The sequence below is a fragment of the Aspergillus campestris genome (assembly GCF_002847485.1).
Source record: "Aspergillus campestris IBT 28561 chromosome Unknown P168scaffold_11, whole genome shotgun sequence".
Classification (NCBI taxonomy): Eukaryota; Fungi; Ascomycota; class Eurotiomycetes; order Eurotiales; family Aspergillaceae; genus Aspergillus; species Aspergillus campestris.
This window is the reverse complement of record NW_020194346.1, coordinates 1,305,116-1,326,038: the sequence shown is the minus strand read 5'-3', so window position 1 is coordinate 1,326,038 and position 20,923 is coordinate 1,305,116. Positions and strand designations below refer to the sequence as shown.

At 53.7% G+C, this 20,923-nt stretch overlaps 10 protein-coding genes across 10 annotated transcripts; 6 read left to right on the top strand and 4 right to left on the bottom strand.

Annotated features, from left to right (window-relative positions):
• Positions 1–162: 162 nt before the first annotated feature.
• On the bottom strand, positions 163–762 carry P168DRAFT_292833 (uncharacterized protein). The gene has a single exon (XM_024837678.1). The coding sequence runs from the start codon at positions 748–750 to the stop codon at positions 262–264; it is 489 nt and encodes a 162-aa protein (XP_024690356.1). The 5' UTR covers positions 751–762; the 3' UTR covers positions 163–261.
• A 4,138-nt stretch (positions 763–4,900) lies between these two features.
• P168DRAFT_55290 (uncharacterized protein) lies at positions 4,901–5,787 on the top strand. Its single transcript, XM_024842004.1, has 2 exons — positions 4,901–5,049; positions 5,123–5,787. Exon 2 carries the CDS (start codon positions 5,148–5,150, stop codon positions 5,634–5,636), a length of 489 nt encoding a protein of 162 aa, XP_024690355.1. The 5' UTR covers positions 4,901–5,049; positions 5,123–5,147; the 3' UTR covers positions 5,637–5,787.
• A 29-nt stretch (positions 5,788–5,816) lies between these two features.
• On the top strand, positions 5,817–6,894 carry P168DRAFT_292831 (phosphoribulokinase/uridine kinase family protein). Its single transcript, XM_024837677.1, has 2 exons — positions 5,817–6,736; positions 6,786–6,894. The coding sequence occupies exon 1, from the start codon at positions 5,939–5,941 to the stop codon at positions 6,635–6,637; it is 699 nt and encodes a 232-aa protein (XP_024690354.1). The 5' UTR covers positions 5,817–5,938; the 3' UTR covers positions 6,638–6,736; positions 6,786–6,894.
• P168DRAFT_299297 (GFA family protein) lies at positions 6,748–7,280 on the bottom strand (the record flags this gene model as incomplete). Its single annotated transcript, XM_024838323.1, has 3 exons — positions 6,748–6,906; positions 6,960–7,115; positions 7,173–7,280. 3 exons carry the CDS (start codon positions 7,278–7,280, stop codon positions 6,748–6,750), a joined length of 423 nt encoding a protein of 140 aa, XP_024690353.1.
• A 222-nt stretch (positions 7,281–7,502) lies between these two features.
• Positions 7,503–9,147, top strand: P168DRAFT_241466 (translation initiation factor eIF-2B subunit family protein; the record flags this gene model as incomplete). The annotated part of the gene is made up of 2 exons (XM_024833760.1): positions 7,503–7,615; positions 7,692–9,147. The coding sequence occupies 2 exons, from the start codon at positions 7,503–7,505 to the stop codon at positions 9,145–9,147; spliced, it is 1,569 nt and encodes a 522-aa protein (XP_024690352.1).
• A 76-nt stretch (positions 9,148–9,223) lies between these two features.
• P168DRAFT_334658 (alpha/beta hydrolase) lies at positions 9,224–10,455 on the top strand (the record flags this gene model as incomplete). Its single annotated transcript, XM_024841695.1, has 1 exon — positions 9,224–10,455. One exon carries the CDS (start codon positions 9,224–9,226, stop codon positions 10,136–10,138), a length of 915 nt encoding a protein of 304 aa, XP_024690351.1. The 3' UTR covers positions 10,139–10,455.
• Positions 10,456–10,541: 86 nt separating this feature from the next.
• P168DRAFT_329676 (uncharacterized protein) lies at positions 10,542–11,909 on the bottom strand (the record flags this gene model as incomplete). Its single annotated transcript, XM_024841495.1, has 1 exon — positions 10,542–11,909. Exon 1 carries the CDS (start codon positions 11,853–11,855, stop codon positions 10,542–10,544), a length of 1,314 nt encoding a protein of 437 aa, XP_024690350.1. The 5' UTR covers positions 11,856–11,909.
• A 1,204-nt stretch (positions 11,910–13,113) lies between these two features.
• Positions 13,114–16,431, bottom strand: P168DRAFT_292828 (putative kinesin family protein (KlpA)). The gene is made up of 6 exons (XM_024837676.1): positions 16,173–16,431; positions 15,981–16,119; positions 15,604–15,933; positions 15,106–15,237; positions 13,489–15,053; positions 13,114–13,426 (listed from the first exon to the last, which is right to left on the bottom strand). Exons 1-6 carry the CDS (start codon positions 16,188–16,190, stop codon positions 13,250–13,252), a joined length of 2,361 nt encoding a protein of 786 aa, XP_024690349.1. The 5' UTR covers positions 16,191–16,431; the 3' UTR covers positions 13,114–13,249.
• A 257-nt stretch (positions 16,432–16,688) lies between these two features.
• P168DRAFT_292826 (coronin) lies at positions 16,689–19,214 on the top strand. The gene is made up of 9 exons (XM_024837675.1): positions 16,689–16,813; positions 16,872–16,900; positions 16,961–17,020; positions 17,087–17,229; positions 17,279–17,327; positions 17,384–17,487; positions 17,553–18,014; positions 18,064–18,751; positions 18,801–19,214. Exons 1-9 carry the CDS (start codon positions 16,780–16,782, stop codon positions 19,032–19,034), a joined length of 1,803 nt encoding a protein of 600 aa, XP_024690348.1. The 5' UTR covers positions 16,689–16,779; the 3' UTR covers positions 19,035–19,214.
• Positions 19,215–19,879: 665 nt separating this feature from the next.
• P168DRAFT_334650 (uncharacterized protein) lies at positions 19,880–20,915 on the top strand (the record flags this gene model as incomplete). The annotated part of the gene is made up of 3 exons (XM_024841694.1): positions 19,880–19,899; positions 19,961–20,198; positions 20,235–20,915. 3 exons carry the CDS (start codon positions 19,880–19,882, stop codon positions 20,913–20,915), a joined length of 939 nt encoding a protein of 312 aa, XP_024690347.1.
• Positions 20,916–20,923: the final 8 nt, after the last annotated feature.

Here is a 20,923-nt window from a genome sequence, read left to right as displayed (position 1 = left end):
GGTGTAGTGGCTATTAGTTATTGAATTTATCACAATATCTGGCTTTTTGATTGTGTATATCAAGTAGAACACTAAACAGTATATCAAGCGAGATTGATATCAGTGACCCATAGAAGAATCAGCTATTACCTGTTGATAATAATGAACTTTTCTGACGTGTTAGTGAATAGAGGCACGACTAAGTATATCAAATATGTACAGCAGGATTCACGACACAACCATAGCGGTAAATTATTAAAGGTATATAACATAATTTGCAATCTACCCAGTCTTCTGATACCTCTTAAGCAAATGCTTCCTTGTCCAGCCCTTCCCACTTAGCCGCGTAGTCGGCCCAATATGCTCCGAACGCTCAGCATACATCCGACTAACCTCCGTATTGGCCGGACTTATAAACAACGGATCGTCCCGGTCTCCCGCCACCTTACATTCTTCTTCGGAGGCTCGCGACTCCAGCTCGGGGGACGTAATAGCCGGATCGTAGGACGACCAATGCATTCCGGCCTCGCTGTCCGTGCCGGACTCTGTATACTCCGCCCGTTCGGGATGCAAACTCGACCGGTCGAGGAAGGTGGCTTCGAGGTGTCTTTTGTCTTCCACGATCTGTCGTGATGCGGTCATGTGCAGAGGCTTGCGATTGATGAAGCTTGTATACCCAAGGGGTCGGGCTCGTCTGCATACGGCGCGAAGCGACGATATCTGAGCGATGTTGCCACGAGACATGGCGTATAGTTTGTGTGGGGCAGCCATGTGGGGGAATACTTGCGGGTTGGGAGGGTACCGTTATGGGGCGCCGTACTTTATACTTTATAGTGGCAATGACGTCAACATTCTAGATCTCGGGTGCTAAGGCGATTTCCCACAGAACTACCGTGGACGTATTTTGTTTGGATGTGGATAGTATAAGATACCATTACTTGTACTGGAACATATAAAGCGTTCAAGTACTGTATGTAATGTGGATGCTTTGGGTGGTGGTGGATTTCAATGAAATATGTACCTTTAACTGAGATGCATCACAAATAGCGTCAACTTCATAGTTCTATGGATGACCAAACTTGAAAACTAAGAAAACGCGCTTCAGTGAACTTAATCTTTCATGCTGTCTGACTATGCTCGATATTCAGTTTCCTTTTTACCCCATCATCATGACCCCCTGCCGTGCCTTGTAGATGAAGCAGTATCATATTTGTTTATCACTGGTTACCTGCCACTGAAATCTCCCCAGGACTGCAAGTTTTCCACCAGCGCAAGCGTGAGGCACTGCAAAAACTTGATATAAGACTGAGAAATTCCAATAGGTATTGTATTGATGTCATACTCGAAAAGCGATGCCCATATCTTGATGATTAGATGTTTGTTGGCCAATTTGCGAGTCTCTTGTTTTGATTCGGAAAATCGATGGGTGATTGAGGCCTATCCATTCTTTTGAATACTCTGGTTCGTATATTGCTCCTAGTCTGTAGGCGGCGATTTCCGTCAATTCGTGTATCTTGTCTTTTGGGTAGTTGGCTCCCTTAATAACCTGTTTTAGACAGTCGTGGAAGCCGATGTTCGGACCAGCATTGCCAGCGCCGGGTTGAGAGGAAAAGTATTTACGAGCGAGATATGTATCCCTTTGCATGGCCGTTCGCCAGTTCTAGCCAGCTGGTCACTTGGTTGACATATGAATGGCAGGGATGGTATAGAGACTGCCATTTTTCCTTGTATGATGCAACAGTGAACCGAGCCCATGCCGGTAGTTTATTTCCCACTCGTCGTTTTCCGCAGAGAAATACATCTGCTGAGTATCACAAGCATTCCCATCCCTTTGCGCAGTCATATACAGACTCCGCAAGCGGTATTATGTCGGGTGTTCCCTCTGTTGATTACATCGCCAGCATGTATAGGCAGCGTAATACTGCAGTGGCTAAGCTGCCGATAGCCCATCCAACGCTTTCACTGAGGGCCATGATGGAGATTCATTGTCTGAACCTACTGCTGTCTTGTATTGAGAAGCGGTGTTAAGTATTCTTGGACAAGGACGTCTTTTCAGACACAACCCCTACATTGCCAGCCTTTAATATCCCTGGGAGCCTTCGGCTGCCAGGTACCGCCCGACAGTCACTTCGAGGTATTCATGGTACTCGGTGACTAGGGTTCGAATCTTCACAAAATAGCCAAATATGGTGATAAATGAAAAACTACCACTTGGTCGTAGAAGACATCATGACCCATTCAGCTTTGTAAGTAGCCCAATGTTTAGTGCAACACATGGACATTGAAACTACGGGCCGGACAGATAGTAGAGGCTATTTTAGAGTAATAATATAATACAACAAGATGAAGTACTGAGATTCTCGACAGAACTTGATAAGGACGAAAACACGAGGGACTTCCTAAAAGGCAGTAGGATCTTTGTTTCAAGTGAGGATGAACCACTGCACTAATCGATTGCCGCCTGATTTTCAGCAACAGTGTCCAGTCTTGGGCGTTTTAACATCTAGCAGTCACCCTAGTAGGTGGCATCTACACGAATGGAGAGTCAGAGGCCATTCACTACTATCTCCAATGAAGATTACTCCCTGTAGTGAATATCTTCAGCCTACCTAATGGTATTTCATTCCTCCCTCTGCTCTTTCTCCTTTCCTCATCCTGTATCATTCTTTGCTTGCTGCATATATCGCTACAATACAGTCTATACCCATCGCTATCACGACCACCAGGTCATCGCTGAAGTTTATGGGACTTGGTCCTACAATGCCTCCAAAGCCGCCCTCTTCTTCTGCTCCTATCCCAAAGTGTAATGATATTTTGTAGCCGAGTGATAATTCCTGCAACATAATGCGTCCCACTCAACCGTAAAGTTTTTCAACCTTCGGCTGAGCCGAAACAACCCTACTTTGCGCCAGTTCTTAGGCTTCCCAAAGCTTAGCAAATGGCGAGCTTCCTCTCCATGTTTGACGGACATGGTTACATGGGTTGTCGAGAATGGATGTGAGCATACGGCTTTTCTCCGCTGTCTACTCTCATGGTCTTTGTTGACTGATAATCCTAGAACTCAAGATATCCACGTGCTCGAACATGCATACTTCTTTAACCTAACCGTGTTGAACAATGAGACAATGTACAAGGCTCTGTGCCACAGATGCCTGGACGATGGCAGTCGAATCCCTAATCCTGTGGAGAATGGTCGCTTTGGTACCTACCAGCGGCAGTTTAAACAAGACATTTGTTACACTTAGTCTAATGGTGATCCAATACTACATTCGCGTCAGATTTGCATCAAGACGTCGATGGAGATCCATCGCTCCGGACGAGGCTGTAAAGCTTTTACATGGCTCTACAGGATCGTCAACGGGAAAGGACATTGTTAGGATATCAGTCATATCACACCTGACTAAAACGCCGTTCATATTTTGGTGCAGAAGAGCAAAAAGACGATAGAAAAAAGCCACTCAGGTGCTAGCACCCGTAAGCGTGTTGCCGAGATTGACCTCAAGCTATGCCTACCTAGCTAGAGTCCTATTATAGTCGAAAATGGGCTTTGGTTTAGATATGCCGAAGAGAGAATTCCAAGTATCTTATGGAAGGTTCACAACGATTCCACATATACCCTGCGATGAAGTCGGCTACCTCGAATGCATGAGGGACAAATGGTTCGACTTTTCGGCTGGTACGCCGCGGAATATTTACAGGCCTCGGACTTGGAAGACGCTGGAAAATTTGGACAGTTAGCACGAATAGCCCAATGTTGCCACTCTGCGCCCACGAAGTCACGGATAAGAACATTCGCAGACAACCCTCTCTCCAGCTACGGTCTTGCACCCCGAGAAAATAACAAGAATTGTGTTGAAGTTAAAGCAGTACTGGATAGCATCAGTCACATTGAATAGGAATACTTATGAAGGCCAACACTGTCATGATATCTTTCTCAGCTGGATGGTTGTGAAGATCACACGCCTAAAGGGCAAATTAAGGGTCGAATAAGGACCAAAACATACGGAGGAGGTGGAAAACACCAAGAAAACATGAATATGGGGATTTGTATGTAATTCAGAGGCTTCATGATGTCGCCTAGGGGGGTATCTTAGGTGCCCAAGCCCTATATAGGCGAACATCACGAGACATAGTCACACATAAGCTGCAGTCTGCAGTCCCCTACATAGAACAATAGAACAATCAACGATCCTTCTCTATTTGTAACAGCATCTTTGATCTTTATGGACCTTGGCACAACACTAAACTTAGAGAGGAGCACTATACTGTTTTAAGCTGGTAATTCACCGTCACCAAGATAGTAGGTGGGCCAGCCCTATAGATCACCCCACTATATTGCCAGTCTGACAGATGTGATTTTACTAAACTGAAGGTGATCAATCAAGTATTACACCGTATAGAAAGTATTACAGCGGTATAGAAAATGCAGCCAAGTCCCCACATCAGTCAGCTGCATTGGCTGGGATGCCATGGCGCGGCTCCTGCAAGCCCAGCTGTCAGCCTGGTCGGAGCCAACGCGGTTCTGGGCAGCGATGCAGCGAGGCATTATGCCTGTTCAAGTTCCTTGTTCTTTGGAGGTTATTAATATTCCGACTGTGCTTGTATTTGTGTCCCGATTGTGGGATTCGGGAGTCAACCATGGAGATGTGGATAGATGACTTAGGGCAACGTCAGTCAGCAGATCGCGGCCCGCCATCCCAAAACACCAGATTGGCATCCATCATCCTTCCATCATCATCCTGGTAATGCGTTGGCATCCCGGTCTGGGTGGGGATCGTCGTCTTTCATTCCAGAGCCATTGCGCACGTATTACATATGGTCGCGCCTTGACCCCTCCTCTACATCTGGTTCTTTAACCCCCGTCTTTCCCTCCTACATACCAGTCCTCCTCCATGTGAATGAACCCTTTCATCGTCGCCCTTGAGCAGATATCCTTTGGATCCTCTTGGGCACATTGACCATCCACGCCAAGAATATCATCGTTTTTTTTTTGGTGGTCAGTGTCGCCAGGTATTCATCCAGATTATCCCCACAATAGTCGACTCCACCGGCCATCAAACTCTCGTGAGGGTAAGTGTCGCATCATCCCGACCGGCGAATTGCCTCCTCCGCACAATTGGCTAACTGGAGCTCTCACCTGCAGCAACGGTCACCGATCCATCGAAACCATGTCCCGCGAAACCATTGAGCCCACGTCGTGTGCGTTCCTCTATCGAGGCCAGCCCCAGCCCAAGTCCGGCGTTCTACGACGCTTGGCGCAATGGATCTGGTCGGCCTGGCCCGTCGATCCCGACTCTTCTTCTCCCGCCGGCATCCACCCAGATCCTACACCCGACCCAGACGATCGCAATTATACCGTATCCACCGGACGATGCGGAAACCCCCGGGCGGCGGCTTTGGCAACCCCGCGATATCTGCCTTCCCCGAACGACCCGCCGGTGCCGGAGGTGTCAAACTATCCCTGTAAGGCGTGTCGAACGTGGGGTGTCGCGTGCGACCGCCAGCAACCGCACTGTTCACACTGTCTGGATCAGCAGATCCTGTGCTTCTATATCCCCCCGCCACGGAAGATGGTCAACCGGAAGAAAGCGCGGGTGGGCGTCGTGGTGTCGGAGGGGCAAAGTATCGGAGAAGTACCGATTGAAGGACTCAAGTAAAATGTTACATAGTATCTATCTCGTTGAGAATATATACCCGCGGCCCGGATCTGATCCGGCTGTACTAATTCCTTGTTGTTCTCGCGATCGGAGAGGAATCCCGAACGATGCGTGATGGATCAGATCAGCGACAGCAGCGGAGCACTGTGTGCCGCACCCCACCACGCCTCCTCACCGGTTTTTGAGACTATATCAACTGTTTATGGGTAGCTGAGTTGGTTGCGGGGTGATTTATTCTATCATCCGCTTTCCCCGCCCCATACACCCCAGACGGCAGTCAAATCTCCTCTCATCACTCAGACATGGAGGCAGAATACCTCCGGCTCGCGGGCACCATCCGCACCAAAGCAAGTGTTCACAATAAACCGCGACTCCTGGTCGCCGTGGCCGGAATCCCAGGGTCAGGCAAGACGACGACGGCGTCTGCCGTAGCCCAGCGACTCAACGCGGGCCCGTCCCCCATTCGCACAGTGCTCGTCCCTATGGACGGCTTCCACCTACCACGGTCCACACTCGACCAACTCCCCAACCGGGAAGAGGCATACATCCGGCGCGGTGCGCCCTGGACCTTCGATGCCACACGCTTCCTTGCATTCGTCCATCAACTACGGCAATGGGCGGATCAGGCCCACACATCTACTGACAACTCCCCCACACTCTACGCACCGTCATTCGACCACGAGTCCAAAGATCCCGTCGAGAACGGCATCGCCATCACAGACGACACCACGATCCTCATCCTTGAAGGAAACTACGTGCTCCTGGACGAGCCGCAGTGGCGCGAGGTCGCGCCCCTAATGGACCTGCGCGTCTTCGTGGACGCAGACCCCAGCGAGGCAAGGGACCGCATCGCCCGACGCCACGTCCAGGTAGGTATTGAAGGGACCTTAGCCGACGCGTACCGTCGCGCCGACAGCAACGACTGTCTGAATGCGCGGACTATCCGAGGGAAGCTGATTCCGCCGGATATTGTGGTGCAGAGTGCGGCGGAGCCGATATAGATATACTAGCTCGAATCAATTGATTTACATATCGCTATCATCCCACACCACACCTCCCGTCCTCGACTCACTCTTTAATCTGCTGCTTGTGAAAGACGCCTGGGGCCCCGTTAGAGCCGGCTCTGCAAACCATCGACTGTCCACTCACCCGGAATCTCAGGCATCCAGCTGGCCCTCGACCGACAAAAGAACTCTCCTTTGGGCGGCAACGCCTCGGGGTCATCCAACGAGCCGACACAGATATACCGGAACTTGTCTTTGACGGCGTCCTACATAATCAGCAAAACCACAACATCAACCTCATTGGCTATGATCAACCCACCCCATACTCCCAAATAAAGCTCCCGCAGGTGTCACAGAACGCGCGGTGCACGGCACCCTCGTCGTTCGTGACATGCTCCTTGGGCGTGCCCTTTGTGATGCTCACGGCATCTTTGGATACTTTCGCTGTTAGGCCGTAGTTTGCCCCGAATGCTTTCTGCGCGAGTCAGCTCGATTACTACCTTAGACTGGGTACAGGAAGTAGAGGAGAGACCTTGCAGTTCCGACAGTGGCAGAGAGATGTGCGGGCGTCGTCGGGGGAGGCCAGCGTGAGCTGGTACTCAATATTGCGACAGAAGCAGGATCCGGGATATGAAGGCATTTTGTCGATACTTCTACTATAACCGTTTACAAGTTGTGTACTGGCTTGCGGTATACTCATTTATATCAGGTTCAGTTGGTAGAGTATATCTGGTGACGTCATATCAGACTGTGGGGCATTATGTCAGTGTGATCTGATCGAGATCGATCACTCTACTCTACTCTACTCCTACACCGTCATAATTAATCTCTAGAATAGATCTGAAAGGGCATTACATCCAAAATGACTACTAAGAAACAATCCATCGTCTCCTCCCTCATCTTCCGCTTCCCAAACGGCCCCACCAACCCCGAAGTCGCGCTCTTCCAACGCAGCGCCAAAGTCCGCACCTACCAGTCCGTATACCCCCCTCCCCCACAATATCATCATTGGGCACGCTCGCGGCATTCTCACATAACCCGTACCGGTTAGACACCACCTCGCCCCGATAGCAGGCAGCATCGAGCCCACCGATCCCGACGCCCTCTCCGCAGCGTGGCGCGAACTAGCCGAGGAGACGACGCTGAGTCCGATTACCCTCTCGCACTGGCGCACTGGCAAACCATTCACCTTCCGCGACGACTCCATCGGGCGAGAATGGACCGTCCACCCATTCGCATTCACCCTCCGCACCGACGCCACCGCCACCGCCATCCATACAGACTGGGAGGCCGAAACCTGGCGGTGGTATAACGCGCAGGAGGTCCTAACCGACACGAGTCTACAGACTGTGCCACGACTACGCGACACGCTGCGTCGAACATGGTTTGAGGGCCAGCTGGGCGAGCGCGCAGGAGGCGTCCTCGCGTCTGGTCTGGACCGGCTAAAAACAGACCACGAGAGCGGGGCGCACGAGCTGGCAGCCGTAGCGCTGACTGTGTTCCGCGATGTGTTGATCGAGATGGCGCGCGAGGGGCGCGACGCGCTGGCAGAGTGGGCGAGTATACGCATGGCTGCGTGGCACGTTGTCAAGAATGGACGGGAGAGTATGGGCGCTGCGACGTTGAATGCGCTGCTGGCTGTCGTGGCGGATATGGATGATGTGCGGCGGGAGGGGCCAGTCGGCTCGGTGCTGCAGACGTGGGAGCGGATCGTTGCTGTGGTGGACTTTCACTTGCAGCGGAGGGTGGGGCACGCGGGGGGTGTGCGTGCTGCGCTGGGGGAGTATTTCCAGGCGCTTGGGGAGGAGGAGGTGGGTGGTAAGGGAAAGAAGGAGACGCTGACGGTGTTGACTATGTCGGCGAGCTCCACGATCAGGGATAGTTTGCTGGAGGCGTGGGCTGTGCTGGACGTGCCGACGTTGGAGCTGCGCGTGCTGGAGTCGCGGCCGCTGTTTGAAGGCGCGAGTCTGGCGTCGTCGCTGATGTCGCAGTTTAAGGTCGAGCAGCCAGCGGGGAAGACGCTGCGCGTGCGGCTGTACCCTGATGCTGCGGCGGCGGTGGCGGCGTGCGGGGCGGACATCGTCTTGCTCGGGGCGGATCAGATCTCTGCGAGGAAAGGCGTGTGTAATAAGACGGGGTCGCTACCGGTTGTGTTGAGTGCGAGGGAGGTCAATCCGGCGGCGCATGTGGTTGTGCTCAGCCAGGCGGAGAAGATCAATGGGTGTCCGGATGTGGTCAGCGACGATTCCCCTGAGGATAACGGTCCGCCGGAGGTGGTGGACGCATGGTGTCGTGCTGATGTTAAGGGTTTGCGTGTGCTGGAGGAGGCGATGGTGGAGAGACAGGATGCGCTGCAGTTGGATGTGCATAATGTCTACTTTGAGTGGATCCCGCTGCATCTGGTGGATGCGTTTGTGTGTGAGGAGGGCGTGTTGACGGAGGAGACGCTGCTACGGAGGACGGCTGATCTGGCTGGGTTGTATGATAGACTGTTTGGCGAGCTGTAGCTTAATCTGTTGATCTCGTGGGGTGGTCCTTGTAAACCATCCATCAGTACATCAGACAACAGTACACAGATGCATCATGTCCGCCATGTCCGCCATCACCCCCGGACGTCACCTCTTCACCTCTGCGCGCACACATCTCACCTTCGAATACATCGTGCAGAGCCAGTCACCCTCTACAGAGCGCCTCATCGTCGTGCAATGTCCCGCCTGGGGCCTCGGCTCACGATACCTCCAGCACGGTCTCTCCCCCCTCTCCATTCACCACAACAAGACGCTCCTCTTCTTCCACCCTCGAGGAACAGACAATTCATCTCGCCCAGCAAGCGCCTCCCAAATGACCAGCATGCCCGACCTCTCCACCGACCTGGACGACCTACGCCTCCACCTCCACCTCGACACTCTCCCCACCCTCCTTGGCCACTCCAACGGCGGCGCCATCGCCCTCGGCTACGCAGAGACGCATCCACATCGCATAAACAAACTAATCCTCCTCAACCACCAACTGATCGGCACCTCCGAACGCCGCCTCATCACCGAGCGCGCAACCCTCGCCCACGACCCACGCTACCACGCCGCCATTGCATACTCCCCGCCCCCCAGCCCCCACCACCCAACAGACGCCTCCTTCACACGCGACATCACCGCCCTCTGGCCCCTCTACTTCTACAACCCGCAGCGCCATCTGGGCACCCTCCTCTCCGCCATCGGAGACCGCGTCTTCCCGCTATGGTGCTACACAGCCGTGTACGGGTGTGATGCGGCGCTGCAACGCCCGCGGCAGATGATAGACGGGCTGGGCGCTGTGAGGGCAGTTACGCTGATAATTGCGGGCAGGGATGATCTTGCTTGTGGGTTGAGTATTGCGCGGCAGACGGGGGATGGGATTCCGGGGGCTAGGGTGCTGGTTTATGAGGAGTGTGGCCATTTTCCGTGGATTGAGCAGGGGGAGAGGTTTATGGGGGATGTTCTCGGGTTTTTACGTGGTGTTTAGTATAAGTTGCTTGTATGTGGGGTGAGTTGTTACTCTATGGTCTGAATTGGATATGGTTGGTTTGATATGTAGTTGGATATTTTGGTTGGATGTGTTCCTGGATGGGAATGAAGTTATTGGGTATTGGGTGGAGAGTAGACTGATATTAATTGATATGCTACAGTTGAGCTTTCTTGGATATCACGGTTTATTCGCTGGAATCTATCACTTCGCAGGATTTCAAAGATGTTTATTCCTATATATCAGTGAAGGGAGGACGTTATAACGTGGTAATATCTAAGCTATTTGGGTTCAAGCCTACTGACAATCCATCATCTACAGTGATCTATATTCATGATAATATAAATAATAAAGTTCTTTTCTAATCCTGAATGGTGTCAATGAGTATAGTACAGCTCATGATTTATATCCTCATACTAAGCCTCGCATCAAACGACCGGATCCTGCCCGTCGCAACAAGATACTGCATCCACCCCAGTCCCATCTGCATCATCGGGGAATAAGACAACGATCCATCCACGACACGCTTGGCCAGCGCACGAGCAGCTTCGCCCCCCTCATAGCTGGTAGGCGGCTCCTCCGGTGCCCAAGCCCGTCGCGCACCGGTGGTAACCTCTCTCAACAAGCGCTCACACTCCGCGCATCGCTCGCCCCTCCCACCCCGTCTGTATCCCGATCCCGTCAGGCTCAGACTTAAAACAGCCATGCCGGCAATCGAGCACGCCCCGGCCAGCGGGTACCGCAGTGCTGCACGCAGCATAGCCTCCAGCGTAACATGGAACGGGTCCGCAAACCCCATCCCACAAACAGCAGAAACGGCATTCTCAGCTCTCCCGACAGCAACATCACGTCGCCAGTCGAGCAAATCGCGCACAGCCATCGACACAACCGGCGCCGTGAGACCCTCATCCCACGACGCCCGGCCATAAACACTCGCGTCCAGCATCGACGCCGCCCCACTAACAGCCCGCCACCGCAGCGCAGCCTCCACCGACATCTCGTCGCCCGTGCCAGGCTCATCGAAGAATGCGCCGTCAAGCAGCACGCACACAGCCTCTCCACCAAGGTTAAACGCTGCGCCCAGCGCCAGCGCAATCAGCCTTATCCGCGCCTCTTCCTCCCCGCTCGCGCACCCCGCGTACTCATCGATCGTACTGGGTAAGCCTAAGTAAGTCGCCTGCACGGCCTGTCTAGCTGGCATGCGTCGCGACAGCACAAGACTATACGCGCCCGCAAGCCCGTCCAAGCCAGGGTCATGTCCGCCGGGGATATCATCCAGCGGGCGACCGCGCAAACCAGCAGCGATCTTCTCCGTCCCCAGCACAGCAACATCAGGCATGTCGGGCGCGAAGCCGGCCGTCAATGCACGGAGGGTGCACGAGCACGACGCCGCCGAGCATGCATGTCGTGCTGTCTCGCGCGGAGACTCAATCAGCGCGCGACAGTACTCGACTGCATCTGTCCAGGCGTGATCACCCGGTCCGGGGAGTCGGCCGAGCAGGGCTAACAGGCCTGTTTCGACGGTGTGGGACTTGTTGTCGGTGGACGGTAAGCGGTCGAGCTCGTCGCGCAGTTTGGCGACGAGCCAGGGGCTCATGGAGCCGCAGGAGGAGCGGCGGCGGGGGTGGCTGCTTTGGAGTCTGTGGAGGCCGTTGAGGGTGGTGTTGGAGGTGATGGTGTTTGGGTGGGCCACGAGGATGGACATTTTGTTAGACATGTATTGCGTGGTTATATTGGATCTGGAAGGTATGATATTGTGTGGATGTTTCCACGGTGGAGAAAATATAGGAGGACCATATGGATTAAATGCAGTCTGTAGGATAACTCGACGAGAATCAGAGGTCAGCAATATTAATATACCCTTCTACCCAGCGAAAAACTTCCTCTCCCCATGTCGAAGAAAAGTCAATCCTACCCACCACTCTATCACCATCAGTGAGACACAACCGTCATAACCCCCCGATCCCAGATCTCAGGGACCGTGTTCCTCGAACGATCTATTCCTCTCCCGACAATTCAGATCATGACGTCGTGTCGTACCAGGTCCTGACACCCCCTTCTCGGGCCCAACCGAGCTAATCTTTGTCAGTGGCGTCGACGCCTCGGGGTACACCCTTTTTCCTTGGGAGCTAAAGGGGGGAGGGGAGACATGGTACAGCAGACGGCAGGGCCATCGTGTCGGGTTGTCTCATATGATGCTGGCGCAGCAGGAGCTTATTCTGCAGTAAGGACGCGCTGACTTTTCCAAACCACGAAAACGGAAAGTAAATATTTTATAAGTCGTGATCGTTGCCGGGCGACGTTCCACCCGTGGTTTGATTTCTTATTTTGATGATTCCTGGGCTTGGTTGAGCCGGTCCTCTGGGTCAGAGAATATATACATCCTTCTCTTAGGGTTAGTTGTCAGATCGGATGTACCTTGATGTGAATCGCCACCGAGAAAAATCCGCACCGTGGGCTTGCTATCTTGTCGTGACGATCACTATCCTGCTGGAGTAAATGGATACTTTACTCTTGATAGCACCACTGGGCTGGGTTATGTATTTATGTGATGATGGATTGGTGTGGTCCATGGTCTAGGGTTGGGTGTCATTCTGGATCGATCTCCACTCTGGCTCTGAGATATTTCTATCGATCTAAGTTTGATCGATAATATCTTTGTCAGAATCCTGTACGTAGATCACTTCCGGAAAGCATAATCATAAGGAACATGCAGCTGAATAATATACTTATTGATGGTTTATGGCTTGTCGATCCATATGTAGCAGACAGTCAATGCAGCTTACTTGCATGGTTTGATCATGAACTACGGAGTAGATGAATATTGATAGACATGGACAGATTTCATATGTTCAATACTTTTTCTTGGAAGATATGAAGGTCGCATGTTGTATGTAGCAGAACAAACAGTGGATAACTACAAGATCAGCCACAATGGTATGGCCACCCGATCTACTCCTACACCTCAAATTATACTCCAATGATCCAAACAAATGTACATTATTAACAGCTAATTCCCAAACTTAACATCTCAACTATCGGTATCTCAAAGCAAAATAAAAAATAAAAACGCCTCCAGCCAATCCTCATCAATCATACTAGTATGTAAGTTCAACACTCCCGCACACGGGCCTGACGCTTCGCGGTTCCAATATGCGTGTTGTGCACCTTGGTTGCGAACTTCAGACTCGTCAATGTCTCGCCCATGTGAGCCTGCAGCGGGCTGACCATGACGAACATGAGGGTCTTGGAGTTGCCGCCCAGGGAGAATTGGAGGAGATATGTCAACTGCGACAGTTAGTGGGGTTTCTCAAATCGCAAAGGAGAGAGAGAGAGAAAGAGAGACATACCTTGCTGTTGCGGTACGGGATATGTCCGCCGTCTTTGCCTTGTCCCAGGGCTGCAATCACATCGCCCAGACTGCTGAGGCTGCGGTTGATGTTCTGCGTTTCCTTCAGCCGCTCGCCCGTCGCCTGGCTCTGGCTCAGTCGCTCGCTACCCGCCAGATCCACCAGGTTGAGCGTGCCCTCGCTGCGCTCGCCGGTGATGTGATTCTCGCCGATCAGCTTGAGGATGAAGACCGAGTGCGACCGCGAGGACCGCTCGTTCGCCTTCGTCGCTGCCACCGACCGGTTGGCCGCGGCGCGCTTGAGGATGGTCTCCACCATCTCCGGGGAATCCAGCCGCACGGTGTTCACGTCGGTGATGATCGTCTTCCCCCGCTGCATGTCGTGGCGGATCTCGTGCCTCTTCTTGTCGAGCTCGTCCGGATTGCCCAGCAGGTCGTTGAGGTTCTCGTTGTACACCTCGACGAAGTTGCCTTCCATCGTGTATCGCCAGCCCTTGTCTAGCAGGCCCGTCGCCGTCTCGTAGATCTGGTGCACTGCCCGCGGGATCATACCGTCCAGCGAAGACATCGTGTGCGTCTTGCCACTGCCCGTCTGGCCGTAGCAGAAGATGCACACGTTATACCCGTCCAGTGCGCTCTGGACCAGCTGGCTGATTTCGTCAAACACCTCGGCATTCTGCGTGCTGGGGGCAAACACCCGGTCGAACGAGAAAACGTTGGTCTTGCGGGACACAGTCCCAAGACTACTCTTCTCCTCCGGCCCCATGAGGCTGATTTCCTTGCAGTCTTCCGAGTCGTCGGGAAACTGGATCTGTGCCATGTCGGTCACAGGCTCGCTGCGGAGCGACGGGCGCACACGGCAGAACACGCGGATGTTTCCCTTGAGCTCTTGCACCTGATTGTGGAGCTTCCGGCGCAGGGTTTCCTCCTTGCGCAACTGGTCCTTGGTTGCGTTGGTTTCCGCCACAGCGTCCATCATCCGCTGGTTGATCTGCTCGAAAGCCTCAGACTGCTCCTCGCGTCCCGACTCCAGGAACTCGATCCGGGCTTTGAGTGCGCGAATGGACGATTCCAGCGTCACACTGTTGCTGCTGGCCGTGTCCAGGTTGTGTCGGAGATCCTGGGTGCCCTTTCGTTCGCGGTCCAGCGCGTCCCGTAGGCCTTGCACGTCGGTCTGGAGGGCGGTAAATTCCCGCTCTTTCGCCTGCAATTCGATCTGAGACCGTTGTGCGTCCATCGCGGTCTGGGAGTTGAGCTGGTTGATCTCCCGGTGTCGAGCCGCTCTTTCGTTGTCCAATTCTTCTTCGAGCTGTCGCTTGAGTTGCCTCATATGTTCGTCGTGTTGTCGGGCCTGAACATCCTGTTCATTTCTGGCCTCTTGTCTCGCAGTTTCCACGTCCACTCGATAGCGCTTATTCATGTCGTTGAGGGAGATCTCATGATTGCTCTCTGCATTTCTCAAGGCCTCTTCGGCAGCAGCCAGGCGGACCTTCATGGACTCCAACTCCACCCGGAGACGAAGGTTCTGTTCGGAGGCCTCCGATTTGGCCTCTTCCAATTCAATGACTGCAGTTCTGTCAGCGAGTTCGTTTTCGCGGAGGTCGCATGTATTCCGTACCTCGTGATTTATAGAGCTCCACCGTTTCCTTTAGACCGAAGCTTTCCTGCCCTGCTTGGCTAACTCCGGAGATGATTTTCTTATAGAATTCTTCCATGGTTTTTTCGCGGGATTCCTGGTCCCAATCTGCACCTGGGAATAAGTTAAATCCGGTGGTCGTGGACTCTTTGGTCAAAAAATGGGGAACAGGGGGAGGCTTTCGCGATGATCGCCTTGATGGGGACATGAGTCTGCAGGGAGGGGGTATGGTTGGGGTGGTTGTAGTAGGGTCTGGGCTCAGGGGTCTGGGGCTATTGCAAAGAGTAGAACATTGGGGGTCCGGGGAGTTGTAGTGCAATGGGTCCAGCGCTGAGTGATCCATCGCGCAAGTCTTCACCTGAAACTGCTCAGGTCTACATGGGATTATCTCGCGCAACGCGCCACCCATGCCATCAATTGACCGTGACCATGGGACCAAGGAGGGTGGAAAAAACATAGCAAATGAGAATGGCTGCCTACCCTTTCGTTTGCCCAGCACGCTTGTGCTATCTTCCTCCTGATGGGTATCCAATGAAGTGGCCGGTCGAGGGATCGAGGGTCCGTTGGGCTTTCGAGCACCGGCGAGGGAGGAGTGTGGACGGGGCATGCCGGTGTTGGATCGCGAACCGGGTCCGACGGTGGATGCGAATCCTTTCGTGCGCGAAGCGGTCGAGGCGGATCTACCCAGGGTAGAGGAGGCGTACGAGTTGGCGCGGTTGTGTACCTTACCAGAGGCTGCGCGCGAGATCGTCGTTCCGGTTGTCTTGGTCGGTTCCGGGGCGTGTGTGGTGCTTCTGGTGCGGTTGGGGGCTGTTCTCGTCAGCCATGACCGCTAACAATGTAGACAGTATACGTACGCGCCATCCCCGATACCTTGCCGGCAATGGAACCTGGAGGAGCAATGCCCGAACGAGAGTTGGCCAGAGCCGATGTCATCTCCTTTAACCCGCCCCCGACCTTGGGGATGCGAGACCTTGTTGGGCTCGTGGGTTGCGCCTGGACCAGACGTCAGTATAGACCATTGGATCATGGCATGTGCAGAGATATACCGAGCTCGCGTTCTCCATGATGGCAGTGTGGATGCGATAGGAGTAGCAAAGGTAGAGATCCGTGGGTACCTGGGTCTTGGAAAGGAGGAAGAGCAAGAAAACAACAGAGGCCACGGTGGGGAAAAGAGGGGGGAAGTGGACTAGATCAAGCAAGATAGGGCTAAGAGGGAAGAAGACTGCAACATATCAGTGAGGGGGCGACCGCTGTCGGCAAGTGAGTCCAGTTAATTCCAGATAGATTTAGATTGACTGCAGAGAGCTGAATGGATGAAGCCGGTGATGCTGATTATTATTGCCGATCCGCCGTTTCTGGAGCAACGAAGGCGGTAAACAATCACAGCTGACTCAGCTGGATAGGTTGCATCACGCTAGTCCCGAACAGGCAATGGTGGGGATGCACGACACCTGAAACGTCAGGCCAGCCATCGCTGCCGCATTCAGGCCGCCAAGCTTCACTTTCTCCACTCTGCTTTCATTGAAGCTACAACTCCTTAAGCTCTCTCGCCATTCTCTCTTCTCAATTACTCCATTCCCGTGTCATTCTTACACCGTTTCACGCTCCCTTTCTCCATTGTCTTGTCTGTTCGTTGTTACACCTTCCTCCGGGATGTCTGGTCGCTTTGTCCGTTCCTCCAAGTACCGTGAGCCTCTCTCTTCCTCCCCTCCGTTGCCCGCAATCTGACAGGTATCAATCACTAGGACACGTCTTCGGGCGGTCGACGAGAAAGGTAGGATCTCCCCCCTCCCTTTCCCCGGTACTGCCATGCGAATTGCTGATGATCATCTAGGATCAATGCTACGATAACCTCCGGGTGTCTAGAAATGCCTGGGATAGCAACCTCATCAAGGTTGGTCCACCCGCATCTCGCCCCTGAGTCGCCCTCCCAAACAACCGAAATCTAACCTTCGACAAGGCGAACCCCCAATACCTCTCCGTGAATTGGGAAGCCGGTGGTGGTGGCGCTTTCGCTGTCATTCCTCTTACCGAGCGTGGCAAGCTGCCCGAGCGCATTCCCCTCTTCCGCGGTCACACCGCTGCTGTCCTGGATACCGACTGGTGGGTTGAATATAATCCGTGGGAGGATCACACATGCCAACACTGCTAGGAATCCATTCAACGACGACTTGGTTGCGTCTGCCTCGGACGATGGCAAGGTATTTCAATCTGAAGACGTGGGTATGGGTGATCTGTCAACTAATGACACCCCTAGGTCCTTCTGTGGCGAGTACCGGACGACTTTACTGTGCGCCCCGACGTCGACGCTGACGACATCCGCGATGTTGCCCCGGTGGGCAAGCTGAGTGGTCACCCGAAGTAAGCTCTGCATCGTACCATTCCTGCGCGATCATAACCCTGGGCGAAACAACTAACCAGCGCAGGAAAATCGGTCACCTCCTCTTCAACCCCGCGGCGGAGAACATCCTAGCTACGGCATCCGGCGACTTCACCATCAAAATCTGGGATGTCGAAGCCCAAGCCCCCAAGCTCACCTTGAACGTGGGTGATGCCATCCAGTCGCAATCCTGGAGCGCCAATGGCTCCCTCATGGTGACGACGTCGCGCGACAAGAAGCTGCGGATCTGGGATGTGCGTCAGGAGCGTCCTGCACACGAGTCCCAGGGACATACGGGGGCCAAAAACAGTCGCACTGTGTGGCTGGGTGAGCGCGACCGGATCGCGACCACCGGGTTCTCCAAGATGAGTGACCGCCAGCTGGCCTTGTGGGATATCCGGGCTCCCCGCGAGCCGATCAATGGGTTCAAGACCCTTGACTCCATCTCTGGTGTTTGTATGCCGTTCTGGGATGAAGGCACGCAGTGTCTGTACCTCGCAGGCAGAGGGTAAGCCACAGTGACCCCGCCGGTTGTTGGGTCTGCTAACATGGTGCAGTGACGGCAACATCCGCTACTTTGAGCTCGAGAACGACAAGTTCGAATATCTCTCCGAATACAAATCGAGCGATCCCCAGCGCGGTGTCGCCTTCATCCCCAAACGTGGGGTCAACACGCATGACAACGAGGTGGCTCGCGCGTTCAAGACCGTCAACGACTCGTACATCGAGCCGGTCTCGTTCATCGTCCCCCGCCGGTCCGAGAACTTCCAGGATGACATCTACCCGCCCACCATTGGCCTCAAGCCCGCCATGGGCCCGTCGGAGTGGTTTGGAGGCAAGGAAGCTATCCCTCCCAAGGTGTCCATGGCCAGTCTCTTTGAGGACGAAGGTCTGAAGGAAGTTACCGGCGTGCAAGACAAACCGACCGCCACGATGGGTGCCCCCGAGCCCAAACCCGCGGCGGAGCCTAAGCCCGCCGAACCGACGCCCGTCAAGAGGGCCCCTGAACCTGTTCCCGAGCCGACTCCCGTCGCGATGGTCAGGCCGGAGCCGTCTATGAAGGAGCAGGGCGCCTCGATGGCGGCCATGGTTAACAAGTTCGCCGATAAGGAGGAAGAGGCCGAGCCCGTTCAGGTGGATACCAGCTTCGATGAGGTTCCCAAACCCGCTTCGCGGTCTAACACCGCCTCCCCGGCCATCAAGATTACCCCGTGGCACCAGACGGAGAAGGCCACGCCCAGCCATGTAGGTGGCCCCCTAAACCTTCGTCGATGACATCTGCTGACTTGTCCAGACTCCCACGGCCGACCGCTCCCCGGCCCCCAGCACCCCAACCGTCGGTACTCCCAGCAGCGCCACGGGGCCGACACTGCCCGCCAGCAGCGCCATCCCGACCGACACGGTGCAGCGCGAGATTGGAGCGATCAAGGACTTGATCGCGGAGCAGACCAAGACGATTGCCACGCAGGCGCAGCAGGTGCAGAACCTGACGGCGGAGATCGAATCGCTCAAGGCCAAGCTGGGCTAGCCGTCGATGTGACTCCGCAGCAGCGCCCCCGTGTATGTAGACCTGTGTATTGTAATTATTTTGGATCGCTTGCGCGGTAGAACTCCGTCTTTCCTTCTTGTTTCTTCTTGATGTCCATAGCTTTCCTTGGCCTGTTTGGCCACGGCTTGATTGTCGGTTCTTGTCAATAGTATATGTACATCCTACTATCCTCATAATCAAGAAACCTAATTCATGTAGTGTAACCTCACCAAGCCTTCCTGCATGGCCCTCCTTCCGTCCCAAAGTCTTCCCACCATGGCACATATTTGGGACGCTCCACTGCACAACACAGCCCTGTTGGTGGTTTGCACTCTAGCATCCGCAGGCGCCAACCCCACACCCACCCACCGTTTGACGCTGCCACGGCTCGCGACAGTTGGGCCAAAATCAATCCAGTCCAATGAAGCATGGGCGAGTACCAACAACTGCGGCGCTAATGTACGTAAAGTCACTATAACAACCGGAGCGCCTACATCTCGAACATACCCATTGTGACGTGGCTCGAGTGAGACTTGTTCTCACTATGACCGGCGTAGTGCACATAGTAGTGGTGGTGTATAAATTCAGGCTCCGTCACCTTCGTCGAGGCAGTGAATATGGAAACAGTGATTGCAATCAGTCAAGTGCTCGAGCTGACTATCCAAATACTGGTTCTTTTCTGATCCTTTATAGAAGTTGTCCTATTCCACAACTTCTTCAATATCGTCGAATTAGATTGTTTTCAGCGGCCCTTCCTATCGAATACACAGAAATCCATCAAATACAAAACAAGGTCAACTCTTATCACCGAATAACCCACAAGATACCAAATCAACCACTATACCATGGAGGGAGTTTTCGGCGGGTATGTCCCACTCCTTCAAACCTGTCATTTTCGATGTCAAAATTCTAAAAGCTCCTTCTAGCTACATCACTTCCCCTTTATTTACTTTCCAAATCGGAGCAGAGAAGAAGGAATTCACAGTGCACTCTCGCCCTCTGGCACAACTTTCCCCCGTCCTCGATAAGCTGATGAATGGCAATATGCTGGAGGCGAAGACCAGACGTGTGGATTGGTCTGAAGTCGACGAGGATACTTTCGTGAGGCTCTGCGAGTATGCTTATTTGCATGACTATACCCCACCATCGCCTCTCGAGGTATCTGTGTGCGCTGAGAATCCGTGGAGCGGTTTTACAAAGCCGTTTGTTGACGAGCAGCCACCAGCTCCTGAGCACGAACCTGACCCTCAGCCTGAGCCTGTACCTGAGCCCGAGCCTGTACCTGATATTTCCCCATGGGGATTTCCGAGTATCCGATCCGCGAAAGCAGAAAAACGGCAAAGTCGCAAACAGAAAACATCTCGAATACAACCGCGAAAGCCCGCATCTCCAGTAGTCGAAGAGCCGCTACCATACAAAGAAAAGAGCATATGGACACGCCACCTGAAAGACTCCTTCTCACCACTAACCTTGGACGTTAGCAACAACTGTACACCCCAAGAATCCCGTTTCTCCCCACAAGCAAACACGCAAGATCAGGACTTCACTCCTGTCTTCCTAGGTCACGCACGGCTATACCTCCTAGCCCATAAATACATGATCGACCCCCTCCGCCAGCTGGCACGCTCCAAGATGGCACAGACCCTATCTAATTTTACCCTGTATCGGCAGAGCCTGCCGGCGGTTCTTGAGCTCGTGCGGTTCGTGTACGCCGAGACAGGGCCCTTTCCTTTTGCGACTGGCCCCCTACGCGCGCTTATAACATCTTACATGGTGTCTGCCCTTGGGCAGGTCGGCGACGATGCAAAATTCGAGGCGCTGTTGGAGGAGGGAGGCGATTTTGTGGCTGACTTTTGGCGCGCGGTTTGGAAGGCTGGTTGAAACATCAT

Excerpts from the sequence above, each read along its gene's own strand:
- P168DRAFT_292828 (XM_024837676.1), bottom strand. Across the intron at positions 15,238-15,603 it reads CGTGCTGGGCAAACGAAAGG|GTGCAGATTGGGACCAGGAA; the intron begins GTAGGCAGCCAT and ends ACTTATTCCCAG. Across the intron at positions 13,427-13,488 it reads TCCCGTACCGCAACAGCAAG|TTGACATATCTCCTCCAATT; the intron begins GTATGTCTCTCT and ends TAACTGTCGCAG.
- P168DRAFT_55290 (XM_024842004.1), top strand. The coding sequence starts at position 5,148 with ATGTCCCGCGAAACCATTGAGCCCACGTCGTGTGCGTTCCTCTATCGA.
- P168DRAFT_292833 (XM_024837678.1), bottom strand. The coding sequence starts at position 750 with ATGGCTGCCCCACACAAACTATACGCCATGTCTCGTGGCAACATCGCT.
- P168DRAFT_292831 (XM_024837677.1), top strand. The coding sequence starts at position 5,939 with ATGGAGGCAGAATACCTCCGGCTCGCGGGCACCATCCGCACCAAAGCA.
- P168DRAFT_292826 (XM_024837675.1), top strand. The coding sequence starts at position 16,780 with ATGTCTGGTCGCTTTGTCCGTTCCTCCAAGTACC. Across the intron at positions 16,901-16,960 it reads TCGGGCGGTCGACGAGAAAG|GATCAATGCTACGATAACCT; the intron begins GTAGGATCTCCC and ends ATGATCATCTAG. Across the intron at positions 17,488-17,552 it reads AAGCTGAGTGGTCACCCGAA|GAAAATCGGTCACCTCCTCT; the intron begins GTAAGCTCTGCA and ends TAACCAGCGCAG.